This window comes from Haliotis rufescens, unplaced genomic scaffold (assembly GCF_023055435.1).
Source record: "Haliotis rufescens isolate VD_foot unplaced genomic scaffold, xgHalRufe1.0.p SCAF_22, whole genome shotgun sequence".
Lineage (NCBI taxonomy): Eukaryota > Metazoa > Mollusca > Gastropoda > Lepetellida > Haliotidae > Haliotis > Haliotis rufescens.
The window spans coordinates 1870049-1887634 of NW_025963913.1; the positions used below are offsets into that span (position 1 = coordinate 1870049).

Below are 17586 nucleotides of genomic sequence, written 5' to 3' on the forward strand. Positions count from 1 at the left end.
AAACTTTAAAAAAAATGTTTTAAAGTATTTCAGGTTTTTCGCACTAAATGCATCCTCCAGTTTTTTACATTTTGGGGGAAGGTTTCCAGAAGGTTTTCGGAAGGTGTCTGGGCCGGATCCAAAGTCGGAAGGTTGGATGGTAAACGGAATAAAGGCACCAGTTCAGCATGTGTTTTATACGAATGCAAAGTTTCGTCATAAAATATTATTAAACGCTTTCCGAGTTGTGCTCCGGAAACGTAACGTGGCGGACAAGAGGAAGGACGGACGGACAGCACCCATTCATATATCCCCTTACCAATTCGTAGCGGGGGATAATGAACTCCGTACAATGAGAGAGATATATCATTGGGTCCAAAAAAGTACCAACATATCCGTGTCACAAAGATTAACTATAATAGTTAATGCAGCGAAAGACGTGCTTTATAATCACTGAAAGAGACCATGTTGAATTCTTTTTGATAAATGACTAGAAAAATAACATAATTGTGACAGTTAGGGTTGGCATCGACATGGGCACTAGTTCTCCCCTCCTTGTTGATATGAATCGGAATTTGTCTCTGATTAACAAAAACAAAACAAGATCATCTTAAATTCTCAGGTATATCGTAAATCTGATGTCGTTCAACAATGGTCAAATAGCCAATTCCCCATCAACCATGTACTCACCTGAACTAGAAACAATAGACACCAGTGAAAACGCCTCATCTGTTTCATGGTAGATCTATGCATAAAAGCTTACAAACAACTACATGATTATGAAAAGTCATCTTTCCCTTTGTGTCTAGCAGTATTCAAGAAGATCCAGCCTTTGGTGTCTACTTTTCACAACTTTTAAGGTACATTCGAGTATGCTCTTTCTACGAAGATTTCAATGAGCGTCATGCGACTCTTGGTCAGAAGTTGCTTCAAGGCCTTAGTAAAGCTTTCAAAACGTTTTATGGTTGACACGTGGAGGACATCTCTAAATCTGACACATCAGTGATAAAAAGGATGTCCTTTGCAATTCCCGATTTCTACTTGTACCATATGTTTTTTAACTTGTCGTACCATGTGCTTGTGACGGCAACACCGCAGAGACACGATACACACAGTTTTTTTAGAAAACATGGGATTGTCTATATTTGATAGCGCTCATAAAAGCATGCCTATTGCATAGTCGGATTTGTACAATAGATACTGGCTTTTTGAAGAGATTTCTCTTGATTGTGAAAAGCGTTTTGTCTCTTTTATTTCAATCTCGATGAAAGACAAAGTCGATGCATTTTAAATAATTATGTATGCAGAGTAAGCTCAAAAGATAGTTTGACTTTAACGCCACGTGTACACAAAGCAGTATTCCAGCTAGATGAGGGTGGTCTGCAACTATTAGAGTCTCAACCGGACAATCTAGTGTTAGCATCATGAACATCGATCTACGCACTTGGAATACGATGATATGCATCAAACAAGTTAGCTGGTTTGACCACGCGTTCCTGATAGTCGCCTCTTACGACAAGTATGGGTTACTGAAGACCAATTCTTACCTGTATTTCCTCGTGGATGAAAACGATCAACCCGCTATTCTGTGTGCATATGAATGTTACATATCAAAGTACACGAGTCGTCACTGAAAGCAGGAATGTGTATGAATAAGAAATTCGTTGTTTGATTTTATATTTGACTGTTGCCTGTTTCTCTAGCACTTGAAAATATAATAATCGACAATGAAGTATTCATATTATCTCTATCACAACAAAAATACAAGGACCATAGAGATAAGATTTATTTTTATTTCGAAGGCTTGGCTCGGTAATATCACATAAATGGCGATCAGGAGGTCCAACAATTCACACATGTTTATTCTATGTACTTTTTGAAAGCATCGCCTTCTGACAAGCTCATTTCCCGATATGTATCAGTAGACTTTCTTTCTTTTTGTATGTTGCCAAAATACAGAAAGATACAGAAAGCGTCCACTTTAATACATGAATGGACACTGGCGCGCCGCGTCTGAAATTTTAAAGCACTGTATTGTATGACTTTCAACATACATATCATGTGTCCAAACACACTACCAGGATATAGTGTACATTGCGCCCACTGAGGATATTTTTCCTCATGTGTTTCAGCAACAGAAATATATGGCCAAAAACACTAAATAAGGATCGTATTAAGTGTCCATGGTACCACTCACATGTTGACACGGAAGGTTTGCATTCATCTGTGCAAACAGCAGATTTCGTAGATAAACATGTCATTCATTGAATCCGTCAAGGTCACGTCATTACAACACCGATATCAGGAAAATCCTTTTTAAGGTATTTGGTTTGCTAATGAAACAGGACATGTCTGATATAAAACATTCAAATATACTGGAAGAAACGGAATGAAATCAGTGAACAACATTACTTTGTCCCTTTTAGTTTTTGTAAAGCAATCAATAAACTTTGTATCATGTAAGGGAAAGATATCAGTTTAAAATCGGGAATCGAACCCAGGTCTTCGGCGTCATAATATATAGTTGAGACGCAATGTGCAATGGAATAGGAGGTTAAGCGTAGAATTCTCATAGGATGACGAATAAAAGAACCTTCATTCAAGCTCGAAAACATATTATTATTTATGAAGGAGGCAACTTTTACTACTGTTCATTGTAAAAAGTTGCCCCGACCACATTGAATATCCGCAACGTGCCAAGGGTCACTGCTACAGAGATTATCCAGCTTGAGACGTCCTCGTTAACGAATAGAGAAATAGACATAAGTATGTGAAACTAAAACATCACTAATGCATTCCAGAAGTTATGCCAGATTTTAAGATATAGATGCACTGTTCATGTTTTGCACGTAATATTTATCTGCCAGCGATTCATTCAGAAATACCTTTGGTCATTTTAGTTTTTAACACTTATTGTCTTCGACGCCTTATGTATTAGAATATATGTTATAAGGGTGGACATAAACTTTGAACGCAGTTTACAATTTAACTACCCAGTACAGCTATAAGAAAGTGTGTCTGTCCTTATTCACCCTGTTCCAGACATGTCCTCGCCAACTGGAGTGGTTCTAGATACCCATGCTGGCACTTGTATATAATAAGAAACTAGTAACATGGTTTCGTCCCATATATCAGGCTCAAGGTCTTCATGCAATCAGGCAGTCCGCCTATGAAAGACATGATAACATCATCATCATCATCATCATTCGACCAAAGGTCAACAAAGCAATTCGCATCGGTATTATCAAAAATAGTTTCGAACATGACATTTCTTTCTTGCATATTAATAGTACATGACGACAAAAAATATGTTTGACAATGTCATGGGCTACAGTTTCGAGATTCTACCATACAGTATATTAGACAGAACACAAAACTTTAAGGGAAGCGTAAAGAAAGTTGCCAAATCCTGTGGTGACCTTCTGATCTGGTACTAATATATCCTAACAGGTCCTTTCGATCGCACATTTGTCTCATAAGCATTAAAGAATCTGCATTTCGTATCTTTTCATTCATAAGACGAGTCCGTTTACATTTACAAGGAACATTACAGCTAGCTATGCAATCACTCAAGACATGGAAAAGATCGTATTTATGAACAAGGCGCAACATGTTGAAACAGGGAGATTTATAACACATTTTTTTGACAATTCATTTATATTGCTTTAGTAAGCCAATTAATATATGTATAAAATAGAAATCAGAGCTAGATCGACACAGGTTACCAAATAAGAGAGGTTATAAATGAATGCCTGAAAGGTTATAAGATCTAGACTATACAATACAACTTGACTTGATGTAAATCTTAGTAGATCCTGTAGTTTTATACTGAAGTAGCGCTGTGGTATTTCCAGCAATTCATACTTTCTGTGAGTAATTTGCCCGCATACACTGCATCCATATAAGGCAACACGCTGAAATATTCGCACGGCTGCAATTGGGTTCAACCCACCGAAATACAAACCATTGTTTTGGTTTACATTGATAAGTCTTTTCAGTTTTTCACCTGCAGTTTGCGAGCATTCAAGTACTGAGATACTGTTACCAAGGCATACCCAAGCACACCTTACAGAATTCTTGTGTGGCAAATCTATCTTTCCGGAGGACACATAAGGGTCAAATTCATCTATATTTACAGAGCGAAAATACTACGACTGCACTTTTATTTGCAATGTAAACCAGATGCCATCTACACGCATAATTATGGGCAACATCTAACAGATTTTGCAGTGCTGATGGAGAGCTACTAACAATGGTTGTATCGTCTGCATGTAGTTGACCCGGATAAGTGACCCCAAGGTAAGCGGAGGCCGTAGCCAGAACAATGAGATCATTGATATAATGTAAAAAGCCAGGCAGATAATATAAAGTTAAATTGCGAAACCGACTTTGCTGTAACACAAACCATCCTATTACTGCTGCAATAAAGAGAATTTCATTCACAATGGCGTGTATGTGTTATTCAAGACACGATATGAACGATCTATAGTTACTGTTTCTTGGATGATTTGGCTCAATGCTATATCACATCGGCCTATTCACACTTGGGTCCAGATAAACCAGTGGTTGTTATTATGAGCAACGTCCAACGCCATCGGGGAACGATGACACGCGGTCACCAAGTCTAACCAAGCGATCCATTTTAGCCTCCTCACAGGAGAAGCATATGTAACTTGGGTCCTATTGTATCCAAGAATTCACATGGACCCTGTCTCTTGAAAACACACATACATTTATATACCACTTATGAACACAGAGTAGAAATGTGATTTGATATGATACCATACATTGATTCAATCATACAGGTATTTAGCAGACAAAGAGATATCACGTATGTACATGTACATTGTATGTACTTCATTGTCATATATATTTTCCTAATTGAAACCTTTCTGTCATGTACTCTTATGATGACATTTTGCTAATTATTATGACATTAAATGAACAGCCCAAAGGTAGTACTCACCATTCACATGAACATGTCTCGGTTGCTCAAATACGATAGCACTTCATGGGTCTATGCGTTGGCAACAAGGAAGTGAATTGTATAAGGTCACATGGATGTAATGAATACAATGTGATTGTGTTATATTATTCAAACTATTCCGTGTTGTGTATATGTAAAAGTTTTAGTTTTCTGTCGAATGAGCTGACATAGATAATTACTCTGATATAAACAAACAGCCAACCATGATAAACATCAACAGAATAATAATCTCTATGTACACATATGTACGATGATGAACGATACATTGGGCTGTTGAAGTAGAGGTTCAACTGTCCCTAAAAATCACAACAGTACAACTATTTCTGTAAAAAATGAATATGATGGAAGTGTTGGTAAAGGTCATATTTTGGAGGTAAACATCTTTATTAATTTATAAATGATACGTTTGTACCGTTATTGTTACACTTTACGCAGTTGTCTGCCTTACACCATACAACGTGTTTGGCGAAGTGTGGACTCTGGATTTTAATAAGTAAAATATATGTAAGATGAGTTCCTAGGGTGATAAATTCAATGGTGACAATACAAGTAAAGAGTAATTCCATTGGTAGTATGTTGTTAACTTTGTTATGATTATATATCACGTGTCCGTTTGGCGTGTCTCGTTTTCGGAGTATGTGTACTATATTGGAGTTTGAAGGATAGCAATAGCAGGTGCATGTATGGCGGATCACACTCATTGTATCGTGTTACTAGTAAGGTCCTATTTCCGTCTTAGATTTGGTTTAATGTCAGTGAGATCATTATTGTTAACATTGAATCCATGATGTGAGAGATCTGATATCATTGTGCAATAAAGTATTGATCTCATGTATGCTTAAAGTAGTGCATACACTAAATACTCAACAGACTCAACAGAACTGTGTACATTTGTCATATAAATAAAACTAAAATGTGTTCACAAAGCAATGGCATGTACAGTACTTCCCTGTCTAATTCGACAGCCTCGTTGGTCCAGTGGATAGAACGTCTATCCGTGGAGTGAAATGTCGGTGATTCGATCTCCGGCCGCGTTACTCCAAAGACGATGAAAGATGGTACTTTGTGTATCCGTGCTTGGTGCTCGGCATTAAGGTGATAAAACAAGGACTGGTATACTGTGTATGAGTGGGGTATCTATGTTAACACTCTGGCATGGTATCTCAGTGAGTTTGCACTATAAACAATGTCGTTAGTATGAACTAGAACAAACAGTACATCTGTACATACACACAGATACATGCCTCGCCTCGCCTCGCCTCGCCTCGCCTCTCAGACGATTAGTACTTTGGTGAAACCCAGGAGCACCGGTATGGTGCTGACAAACCAATAAACATAATCGAGACGAACCTGGATTCGAACCCATAAACATAGGTTTCTGACGCAAATCTGCACAGCGAATCGCGGCGCCTTAGACGACTGGGCCACCCGTGCCCCCTGCCTTTGCACGTATTTGTGGCAGGTCCGTCGGTTTGGCAGGATAGGCTCACCTTTTCCTGAGCACCTGGTATCATCACTTTTTGATCGTGTTTCATGAACACATGCTTCTGATAAAGCAGGAAGCGTACAATGGATTCTTCTTGTAGAGGATATTTCTTATGATTATGGATTTTTATTAAGATTATTAAAATATTTGTTAGTCGCTTATGTGTGAAAGCAGTCATTACTTCTATGATCTGGAACTAGCCAAAATACTGTTACCTTCGTAAACGATATTTATTAATAACAATATGATAACACTATTGTTCGACTATTGTCATTCATGTTTGTTTGCTGTTTAACGCCTCACTTAGCAATATTGCTGCGCCTTATTTATTAGACGACTGGGCCACCTGTGCCCCACAACATAATAATGAAAGTTTAGGCGGATAATCAAGACTGGTTATTCTCTGGCGTTGTCGTTTCATATTTGGTCGATGTTTAAGCTGGTGGTCTGAAGTCCCCTTGTTTCAGTGTAAGCTCAGTAGCATTTATGTCAATTACAAAACAAATGTTGGGCCGAAACATTAAAACTATATTGCAAAACGAACATATTTCTTAAATTCTGTTCTCTACTTACAAGTAGCAGAATCCCTGCACGTCTGTGAATGGCGGGCGCTGACGGGAGGGCACGACACGCTTCCCCTTTCCGCGAAGGCCGGGCGTTTTAAATTGTATGTGATAATATGTAGTGTTACTCAATCTAATTATGTTATACAAAGAAGCAATATATATCATATTTGTCATAGTACCTTCTGGAAAATCGTCACGATATGGCTGAAATATTGCCGATGTGACGGGAAACTTTAACTCACTCACTCACTCACCTTCTGGAATCATAGGCTTCCCTTGCACCATTTGATCTACTTAATCTCACATTATAATTATTGAAATGGAACTATACCTATCACCTTAGATAATTTGATTTAAACTATGACATAATGTGCGAATGTGTGTATTGCCTGATGCAAATATGTTAAGGATCCGCATAGATCAACTGTAAAATGGGGTGAACTGCAACCAAGCGGCAATCTCAATATTTGTGACAGCTAATTTGCATTCAAAGCACATCACAGCGCATGTACACATTTCAGCAGCGAGTTACAGGTGACAGCGCCACCTTAAAGCGACGGCTGCTAATGTAATGGCTGTCACAGGCTACCTTTTGCTTCAAAATAATATTGTTGAAGAAGAACACTATAAAACTTCAATCAAATTAATTTAAACAAATACCTCGGCCTTTGGGGCATGTCCACATTAGTCGCAATTAAACAGGACATTATCTTGTTTGTATATTTGTTGTCTAACAACGTACTGTAGATAATCGAATAGTCATTATGACTATTCATTTCTATTCATAACTATGCATTTCCATTTTCCTTGTCAAACGCGGAATGCCAGCGAAGTCCTCTGCCTGCTAACAGGTCCATGTACATGTACCTGTGTTGAGTTTCAATAATAATATTATCTCGTTAAAATATCTACCTGATATATACTACAAGTCAAACACTATTCATAGACAAATACAAGGCGCTATAACAAATATTATTTCGAATTTATTGATATAGGGCATATTTGAATGAAAAGCATATATGAGTATGTGATAATTGATTTCAGCGTACAGCATATCATAAAAATAAACACTATTGGACTCTTTCTATAACCTGCTCTAGATATCTTTGTATTGAACGCAGCAACTACCGGGCTTTCATTTTGTCATATTTATATTTCATAAACAAATACCAGTAGGACAATCCCAGAATCCACAATTCAATACGTAAAGGATATTTTGTTTTTATTGTTAAATAACATGTTTGTCTCATGGAGTGACTGGATAAAACTGATATTTGTGAGACACGTCACGAGATGAGATAAACATGTTATTTTATAAGAAAAGCCAAATGACATATGAATATTTTCTCGCTGATCTGGCAGACTAAGTAAACAAACATGATATTATTTCATTCCAATGACTACGGTCAGTCCAGTCAGAAAGGTCGTGACTGATCATGATGTTTGATAAAAACACCAAGGTTAAACAACATACTGGTGTTCACTGGTCAGGCTGCTGGACCACAGTTTAAAAAATGAGACCAAAACCCCACAAAAATGTGTACTTGGATTCATGTACTAGAATATGATTCCAATACACCTGCTACTGACCTGGAATGAGTAACACATGATATGACGGTACACATTTATGACAAATATCTATGCATATACTGCTATGCACCTAGGCCTTTAACAAACTAAGCTCTACCAACTATATATTACCATATAAAATAGTCAATTTCTAAAAATCGTATTAATTTTCTGATGAAACACGTTTGGTTTTTTCACAAAGAGACATATATATGTTGAAATATAGAAACCAAAATCGAGCATCAACTGGTTATTTGACTATCCCTTATTTGCGCCTCTGTGTCTTTTAAATCCTATAATATGACCTAGTCTCAGCAAAACATACAGTGGTCTTGTACTTTCATTTTCGCAGGTATCGATGGCAACTCAGATATGAAACTAAAGAAGGGTGTTTTACATTTTATGAATATTTCAATGCAGGGATATAGTTACAGTTGCATCGCTGTGGGCAATATTAAAAAATGTATATCATATCGAGGAACACTTGGAATTAGATTCACACACTGTATCTGTGTATCTTTGGTCTTCAGTTTGACAAGTGAATGCTTTATCCGCAAGGCTTATCCCTCGCCTCCATAACAATTGTACATATGCACTGAGGGGTTCACAATGTACATAGAAAATATAATGAAAATAATGTATTTGTATCCGTTGGCGAAAAAGAGGAAAAGTTATTGTTACATGTTGTTCGTTTTTCGCTCCAACAAACAGTCCTATGAATCTTTCAATTTGAACAAGGGAAAATGTTTATGAAAAAGGAATACAGACGGATTCAAGGAACAGCCACCTCATAGACCACCCACATAATATATGTATGAAATATGTTATGGCTGGTTGTGAGAAACACAGTATTAATATGATTGCATAATGTTACAACTTCATATTTCATCAAATCAGTTACAACCTTCTATCAAAAGAGAAACTACCATTTAATCAAGGAGAGACCGTACGAAACTGACTGAACAGCGTGCAACTCGATGAGGACAACCAGGAAGAAAGATACAAGGTCAAGTAGAGGTAATGCGACATTCATTTAAGAAGGCCTTCTTTCATAAGTATTCTTATATTGGTCAAAATGCACTCCCTGAGTGTAGCAATGAAATCAAAAAGAGATATAAATAAACGACAAAACCCTCTCAATATCCAATAGAAATCTCTGCATAAAGCAGAGTCGATTGTACGATTCCGACTATGTATTTATGAATCATCATCAAATAGAAATCATGCCATGTGTTCACAAAAATGTGAGCTTATCCTGGCCACCCGGTGGCACTCGTCACAAACACATGCAAAAGCAAGTCAATTGTTCATCTGAAAAAAACAGGGGAACATATGGTACAAGTCTATAGGGAATAGGGAATGGTTAATAAAAGAATGTTTTATATCATTTTTTATATCGTATTTTAATCCTGTATGTGTAAGCAACACTGTCGCTGGAGCATGTGTTCAACATGCTGTATATTATTCACCAACATAGTCCCAGGAGATATGTTGAACAAACTACACATACACAGCTAAAAATATTCATCGTTTACATTCTGTGACCTAAATTATTTCAACAGTTCCTTGTCATAAAGAAGCCTCGACCACTTCTCTGTGTGTTTCGAATGGGTTCATGCGGACAATAAGGAACACATTTTTTATGCATGCACATTTCTAATGATGAAACATTTGTTCGTCCAAGGTACATGTGGTAGAACTATGTTTTAAAGTCTGGTAACTGTTCAGAACAGCACATGTCCCAATCGACCACATAGAATGAGCACACAGCAGTCAAAGCTGTATTGTTAATAAAAGCGAAACAACACTTCAATAACCATGAGGAATTTGTACTTAAAGAAGAGTCCATTATACGATTCTGACCGTATCATAGGCATGTGTTTATGAATGACTTATAAACTTTGACCATACCATGGACAGGTGTTCGCGAAAAGGTGAACGTATCTTCCACCACACGTGACACCAGTAAAAACAAATATCATGGCTATTAAATTGTCCACCTGAAACTCTGAAACACCTGAAAATGTTTGACATTGGCGGAATCGTACAATGGACTCTGCTTTTAAACAGACATGTATTTGTAGCTTTTAAGTGTTCAGTTCAAATTCGGCCCTGATGGACTTCCTCTGCATTAACATAAGGACTGACATGACCAATGTGTTCATATGTGTTTTCCACAACTGGGTCTTTGGTCTTCTCATCTAGAGAAATGTAGTTATCTTCAACCTTCTTTAGTGAAGCAGACAGTTGCCGCGTCAGTCTGAAATATACAGTAATACGCTGGTGACGTTAAACATTTCAAGATGATTTGTTATATGTATAACTATTTACATTTATGAAATAGGAGCCACTGGCCTGGTTGATTGCACGCAAACGTTATTATGTTTACCGAAATGCACTCAATGGTACGTACATCCCACTGAAGGAGAAAATTTAGTCAGACTTTTTATCTATCCTAATAAATAATCCTTTGAATAAAATATGCTTCAAATAATAAATACCGTTATCGCCAATACATTCGTATATGTTTGTACCAATTGATACATTCCTTTAATACTTGACATGAATGTACATAAACGTATATGACTTGATGAGGGAGATCTAAACAACGGAAGCTCTGTGTGAAATTTGAAATGTGCTGCATAGGAATGCACATGCAAAATAGCCTCCAATGCATAATTGGCAAAAAATCAGTAACTTTTGTCAAATAATCTTCTTTTCGAGTTCATAATATTTTATCTTTTACACAGTATTAGACCCCTACCTTCTGTTGTAAAAGATGGATGTCAACAGAGCGACGACCATCAAGACGAGAAGTGTAACGAGCGTTGCTACAACTGGCGCTTCCCGGTTTAAACATCCTGGTGTTGCCGGACACACACACTCTGTACAACATTGTTTGTTTTAAAAACAATACTGGTAAGTAATTCATATTCCTCAATGTTTTTAGTAGATTGGACTTCTGCCTTGATATGCCTTACAACGTTCATTTTAAAGGTGAGGTGAAATGAAATTGGGTTTAACGTCGCGTCCAAGATTATTGCGCTAATATAGCGACGTGCATGCACGTGTGTGTGTGGCTGCTTGTACTAGTCCGGACTGATGCCGATTTATAGTGCCATCACACTGAGATATCATGCCGCAGTTTAACATGGATACCCCACTCAGACACAGTATACTGACTCCGAGCCGACCAGTCCTTGTTTTAGCCGAGCGCCAGACAGGGTAACAACAAGTACCATCTTTTAACGTCTTTTGGTATGACGCGGCCGGGGATCGAACCCCGGACCTTCTGCTCTCCGGGCGGACGCTCTACCAACAGACTACGGAGGCGGTCCCCTCATTTTAAAGAATAGTAAAATAATAAACAAAGAATTCGTACAATATTGATTTACTCATCAATTATCAGGATCACTAACCAAAATTTGTGAAAGGTCGACGTTAAAATATAAAAGAAAGAAAACGTTTATGTTAATTATTTTTCCAGCTTGACCGTTATGACTTACCTTGGCACAGGGGCTTCATGAAGTGGCCCTGACATCCTTCAGGACATTCCCCACTGGACTTATCACAGGTCAGGGCGTCTTTACATTGACCGCATCGTGACATGCAGTCATCCCCGTACATACCATCAACGCATTCTAGTGAGTAGACGACATAAATGTTTCATCTGATATCTTTACTTTTATGAGATAATGACTCACTCACTCACTATGTACATGTAGGTGGATTGCCTTAAAGTGGCAGCTATGTTGCAATACATCTGTTCTTGCAAATCAGATATATATTTAGGGGATAACGATAAGATATTTGATTCCAAATGAAAAATATAAGGTAGCCAATCTTTGGTTACACAACCGCAAATTTCAAAACACAGAAGGTTTATCTCCACTCTTAGTGAATGACCAGAACACGTTAAATTGGTACTCTTATAATTACATGGGTAAATAGGTCAGCTATTGTAGAAGATTATGAAAATGGGTCACAGGTAGTGGAAAACATACTTCTACGACTCATTGTTCAAGATTAATTAGTTATATTCTTGACTGGTTTCAAATAATTGTGATATAATAAATATTTGTTTTAAAAAAGTGTGATGAAATAACTTTTCATAGATATTGATTTTATTTCAAAGCAACATGTTGCATATATTGCATGAATGTAACACTTTCCATTGTTGTGGTTGCAGGACTAGTGACAGTGATAAATAATCCTGATCTAATTTATTTCTCAAATATAGAATTACTTGCCGTTAAAGCTGTTTTATTGTTGTTGTTTTTTTACATAGACTTACTGATGTCGTTGCGCTACGATAGAACAGGGTCAGGCACCAAAACGTTTAAAGTCACTTCACAATACCCAATGACGTAATTTGTGACATTTTGTTGCAAGACACACCCGCGAAACACTGCCATGTGATGTCAGTCTAGCAACAGGGTTGCTGGGGTCATCGTGTGTGCATAAGCTTCTCTCAGTGATCTGGCATCTCCACACGCAATGTCGTTGAATGGTCCCTGGGATGTGAAGGGTTTCAATATTTGTTTGCGAAACTTGTTACGGCAGTAAAAAAGCACGCGCTTTGGTTTTTAAACACCTTATAATATCAGCTTATTGTCATTAAAAAGATTAACTCTTCATGAGCGAGTAATGACACATTATTAAATTCATGTTTTTGTTTATATTGAAGTTGAACTTACTAAATTACTCCTAAGTAATATGGGGGCACGGGTGGCCCAGTTGCGTCCCTTCGGCACGCCAGAAACCTATGATTGTTGGTTCGAATCCCGGTTCGCCCCGATTATGTTTCCAGGTTTGTCAGCACCATACCCGTGCTCGTGGGTTTCACCGAAGTGGTAAACGTCTGAGAACTGCATCACTTCGGGCTTTCCTCCCACATTAAGCTGACACGCCGTGAAATAACTGGAATAATGTTAAAAGCGGCGTTAAACCCAACTCACCTCACCTCACCTAAGTAATATTACTACATATTCACCCCGAACTTCGACCAGGCTGTTCTTCACATACTTCCGTACTCTTCACTGACCATGTCTGTCAAACCCAAACTAGTTGTTGACAGTGACAGTGCTATCACGAATTGCATGAACACACAGGACAACCCCTTTGTAATTATGTTCACCATTAGCCTGATGATTTACTGGTGGAAATGGCCAGGTGGCACAACCCCACTGTCAACGAAATCATGCTGGGGTGTGGCTGAATGCCGCCGTACTTCAGCTGAAATTGAGTTGGCACAGAACCACACGGGAGACTGCTCAGCTTTGCAAAACAGTGGTTAGTGGATGTTTTACTTAATTGTGCATATTCTGAAATAGATATGACCACGTTTAGTAAGCTGTTGCAAATAAGTGCTTGTTCAGTCCTAGTGTTCCAGTGGCTGACATCTAACACTGTTCTGATATAGAACGTATACAGTTCTAATGGGCAGCTATTGTTATATGCATCGATGGGTAGGCTATTGATACATGTATATCGATGTTGTCACATGCAATGTTTTTGTGTGAATTGTGGGGTATCTATTGGAATAAGATGCCCAATTATAGCATTCCAATTTTGGCTAATCACATCAAGATTTCATCAGTTGAAACAAATTGAAATATCTCCATTGATATTAAAAACAATAAATGAAAAAAATTTGCTTAATAGCCTTATTACTTCAGAAAATGCTCCCAAATTCGAATTCAAGAAGTACTGGGAATTATATACATGGTCAGACATATGTACCTTCATAATGTACATGAAATAACAAATATATTAATATAAAACAAGATTAAGGACAAACATAATAAAATGTTTCTGAACAAAGCCTCCGGACCGGAAAAAAATTGTCATAAAGTATTTGAGAAATTGCATATTTTTCGTCCAAGAATTGTATTCAATATGTCTTTACAGGCAAAGATATTTCAGTTAAAGAGAAAAAACAACAACATCATGACATTATTTAAGAAATGTTAAAACATTTGTATAGTTACCTCTGGTTGTTGTATAACGATCAGTCGGGGTTTCAACCTGATCACTCAACAATCCATCAACTAATCGCACTTTATCATCAAACTTTACAGCGTAAGAAAACTATCGTATTGTATTCCGTGATGGGGAAAAGCCCATATTCAAGAAAATGGTAAGCATGTTCTGCCCAACCGTTAGCACTCGCCATTCACACGATTTGCAAAAAAGTAAGTATTTATTGCCCGACTTCACACAGCAGTACTCCCGCCACGATAATAAAAACGATATTATAATTTTGAATTGTTGTTGTCTGTTGTTTAACGCCGCACTCCAGCTATATGATGGCGGTCTGTAAATAATTGAGTCTGGAGCAGACAATCCAGTGATTGACATGTCAGTGAGCCTGACCAACCGATTCCGTTAGTCGCCTCTAACGACAAGCGTAGTTGCCTTTTACGGCAAGCATGGGTTGCTGAAAACCTATTCTACCTCGGATCTTCACGGGTCTAATTTTGAATTACGTCTGTTGTGTTCAAGTGCAGAGATTCTGCTGCATGTAAGTAAAGAACAACGTTGAAAAATATATTCGTTTTGCAACAGAGTCGGCATTGGCATAATGTCTCGGCCCAAACATTTCTTTTGAAGTTGGCTCAGCACAGAAATATGCTTCAGAGCAAGAAATTAGAACAATTGCCATTAACATTGTAACTGGTCTACTGACATGTCAGTATGCCCCCTGACATTTATTGCATTGTAAAATTACCTGGGAACTCTTAGTTTGGCATAGAAAGAAACGTAAACTTTGTCTAATCCTAATATGGCTATGTACTATCTAACAGATATTCTACCGTAATTTTTAGGTCGCTGCAGTCTCGGGAATTCTGAAAATATCAATGTTCCTCTCACAAGACTAAGACACACTGCAACAGCGCACTTCGTAACCAAATAGAGCAATGAAATGCTGAGGCATACCTTAGTTATATGTGGATGATATAGTCAAGGATATACTTCAACGTAAGTAGTGTGATCTCACAATTTGACGCATTTTTAGGTTCATTCTCCCCTAAAGTTGCACATTATGCATGAGTAATTGACCACGATGAAACTTATGAATGTCTTCATTTTTATTCAACATAATTAATCAATAAGGTTCAATGGTTACAGAGCTAAATTTAATGCATGCTAGGTGTGATATGTCCAAAGATACAATGTAACAAAGTCGACCCTTCCATTTAGGGTAAAACCAGATACGTTACATTATGTATTTATAGAACATTGTATTGATTGACTAATTAGTACATCCATTCATTCGTTATGTTCATTTTCAGAAAAATTGTAAACTGCAGTATGAAAGAACAACCACAGTGACCGCTACCTTGCTTGCAGTTACAAGGAATTGGTTGTAGTTTTCTCAATGAAAAAAAGTGACTTTACAGATATTGTGAAGTTCTACTCCTCTATGAATGCGACACACTTAACTGCTTGAGAGTGTGATTGTTTTTACCATTAAATTAAAGTTCAATATCATGTCAATGATGAAACATGAAGTCATCAGCAATTTGGGAAATAATAGTGACCCAAATATGGTTTTAATAACGGTAACGTATCTGGTCATTATCAATGCTTTGACTGGTAAGACAAAACAGTGAACATATTGAACCATAACAGTAAAATTCAACTGATAAGTATTTCTTTTATAATCACATTAGTATAAAATACTCATGTCCTGGTATTCAAGACAGTAGTTTCAAAGGAACATTAGGCAAAGTCAATTATTGCAACGTATCTGGCCTAACATCTACCATTCCTAACGTATGTAACATGGCAACTGGAACAAGTAAACACAAATGAATCATTTTTAGGCACTTTGTATTAAGAAAAAAGTTGAAAACATTCTGTGCCGCATTTAACAAAATAAAGTCCTACACCACATGGTAACGTATCTGGCTGCGAAATCCATTTGTTCACTTCGTATTTACAAACTGAAGGATGGATTCGGAATCTTCAGTTGATAATGTGCTGTACCTTTTTGACCTTCCAACAGGCAATGGCTCGGATACAGACATGATTATTTTACTAAATGGGATCCAGATTTCATCTGATTTTGAGGGCCACTGCAAATGGGTTTTGCCACTGGCGTCATGCTTGGACATAAATGTTATTAAAGCATCCGAGTCGGTCGCATCTACCTCAAGAACTCTACCTACATACCAGTGATTGTCGTAGGTAGCTGCAACAAACTCTCCTACTGTAGGAATGAATGGTGGGACAATCTCCAGATTGTTAGGTACAACATTATCTGATTCAGGAGCATCATCAGTTGAACTTGGTTGAATAATTTCATGATCACTTTCAACATCGTTGATGGTTTTCACTGGTTCAACCAGGGAACGTTAAGTCCATCCTTGACATGGTGTAGACCAGTGCAAACATCCCAAACAATAACAAGACGTATCCCGGATGCTGATTTTACCATCTCCAGTGGTCTTTACAGCATGGAGCTTCATGGTTCCTTTGAGAGGCTTAGTTGTCATCTTAGAAAGATACAACATCGCTTCATCATAGTCCTCTTGAGTGTAGAATTGGTACTCTATTGATTTCTCATTTTGTCTTGCCCACTGGTAGAAGTCTCGACCATCTTGTATTGTTGTTTTTCCTTGCTTTATTGCTTGGGCTGCCATACGTTTACACGTGCCGCCAATGCCATCACATGGCCCCTTGCCATGGCCTGCCTCGAAATAATTCCACCTAGCTTCTATACCAAAAAGTTCAAAATGCTGTGAAATGATGGTGAATATAAACCGGTTCCTGTACTGGGAAGAGGGACTATCTGTCCAGTAGTGGATCACTTTGGCTTTGCTGAATTTGCTGTGAACATGTGGGACTAGCTTTTTCAATATTGCGAGTACAGCCGATGGATTATGATGATTCACATCCGACACAAATGCAAGATTGGTGTGCTCACATGCTCCTTGCATTGATTTGTGGTAAATCACTACTGGATGGATTGTTGCTGCTGTTGCATTCCAGTA

At 37.8% G+C, this 17586-nt stretch overlaps 1 protein-coding gene across 2 annotated transcripts in view; it reads right to left on the reverse strand.

Annotated features, from left to right (window-relative positions):
• Nucleotides 1-7979: 7979 nt before the first annotated feature.
• Nucleotides 7980-17586, reverse strand: part of LOC124122006 (multiple epidermal growth factor-like domains protein 10) — a 173190-nt gene continuing 163583 nt past the window's right edge. For both annotated transcript variants that reach the window (XM_048401423.1, XM_048401424.1), the window contains 3 exons: nt 12094-12228; nt 11352-11472; nt 7980-10847 (listed from right to left, as the gene is read on the reverse strand). In XM_048401423.1, coding sequence (XP_048257380.1) covers nt 10688-10847; nt 11352-11472; nt 12094-12228 — 416 coding nt within the window. In that variant the 3' untranslated portion in view covers nt 7980-10687. The remainder of the gene's footprint in view (nt 10848-11351; nt 11473-12093; nt 12229-17586) is intronic.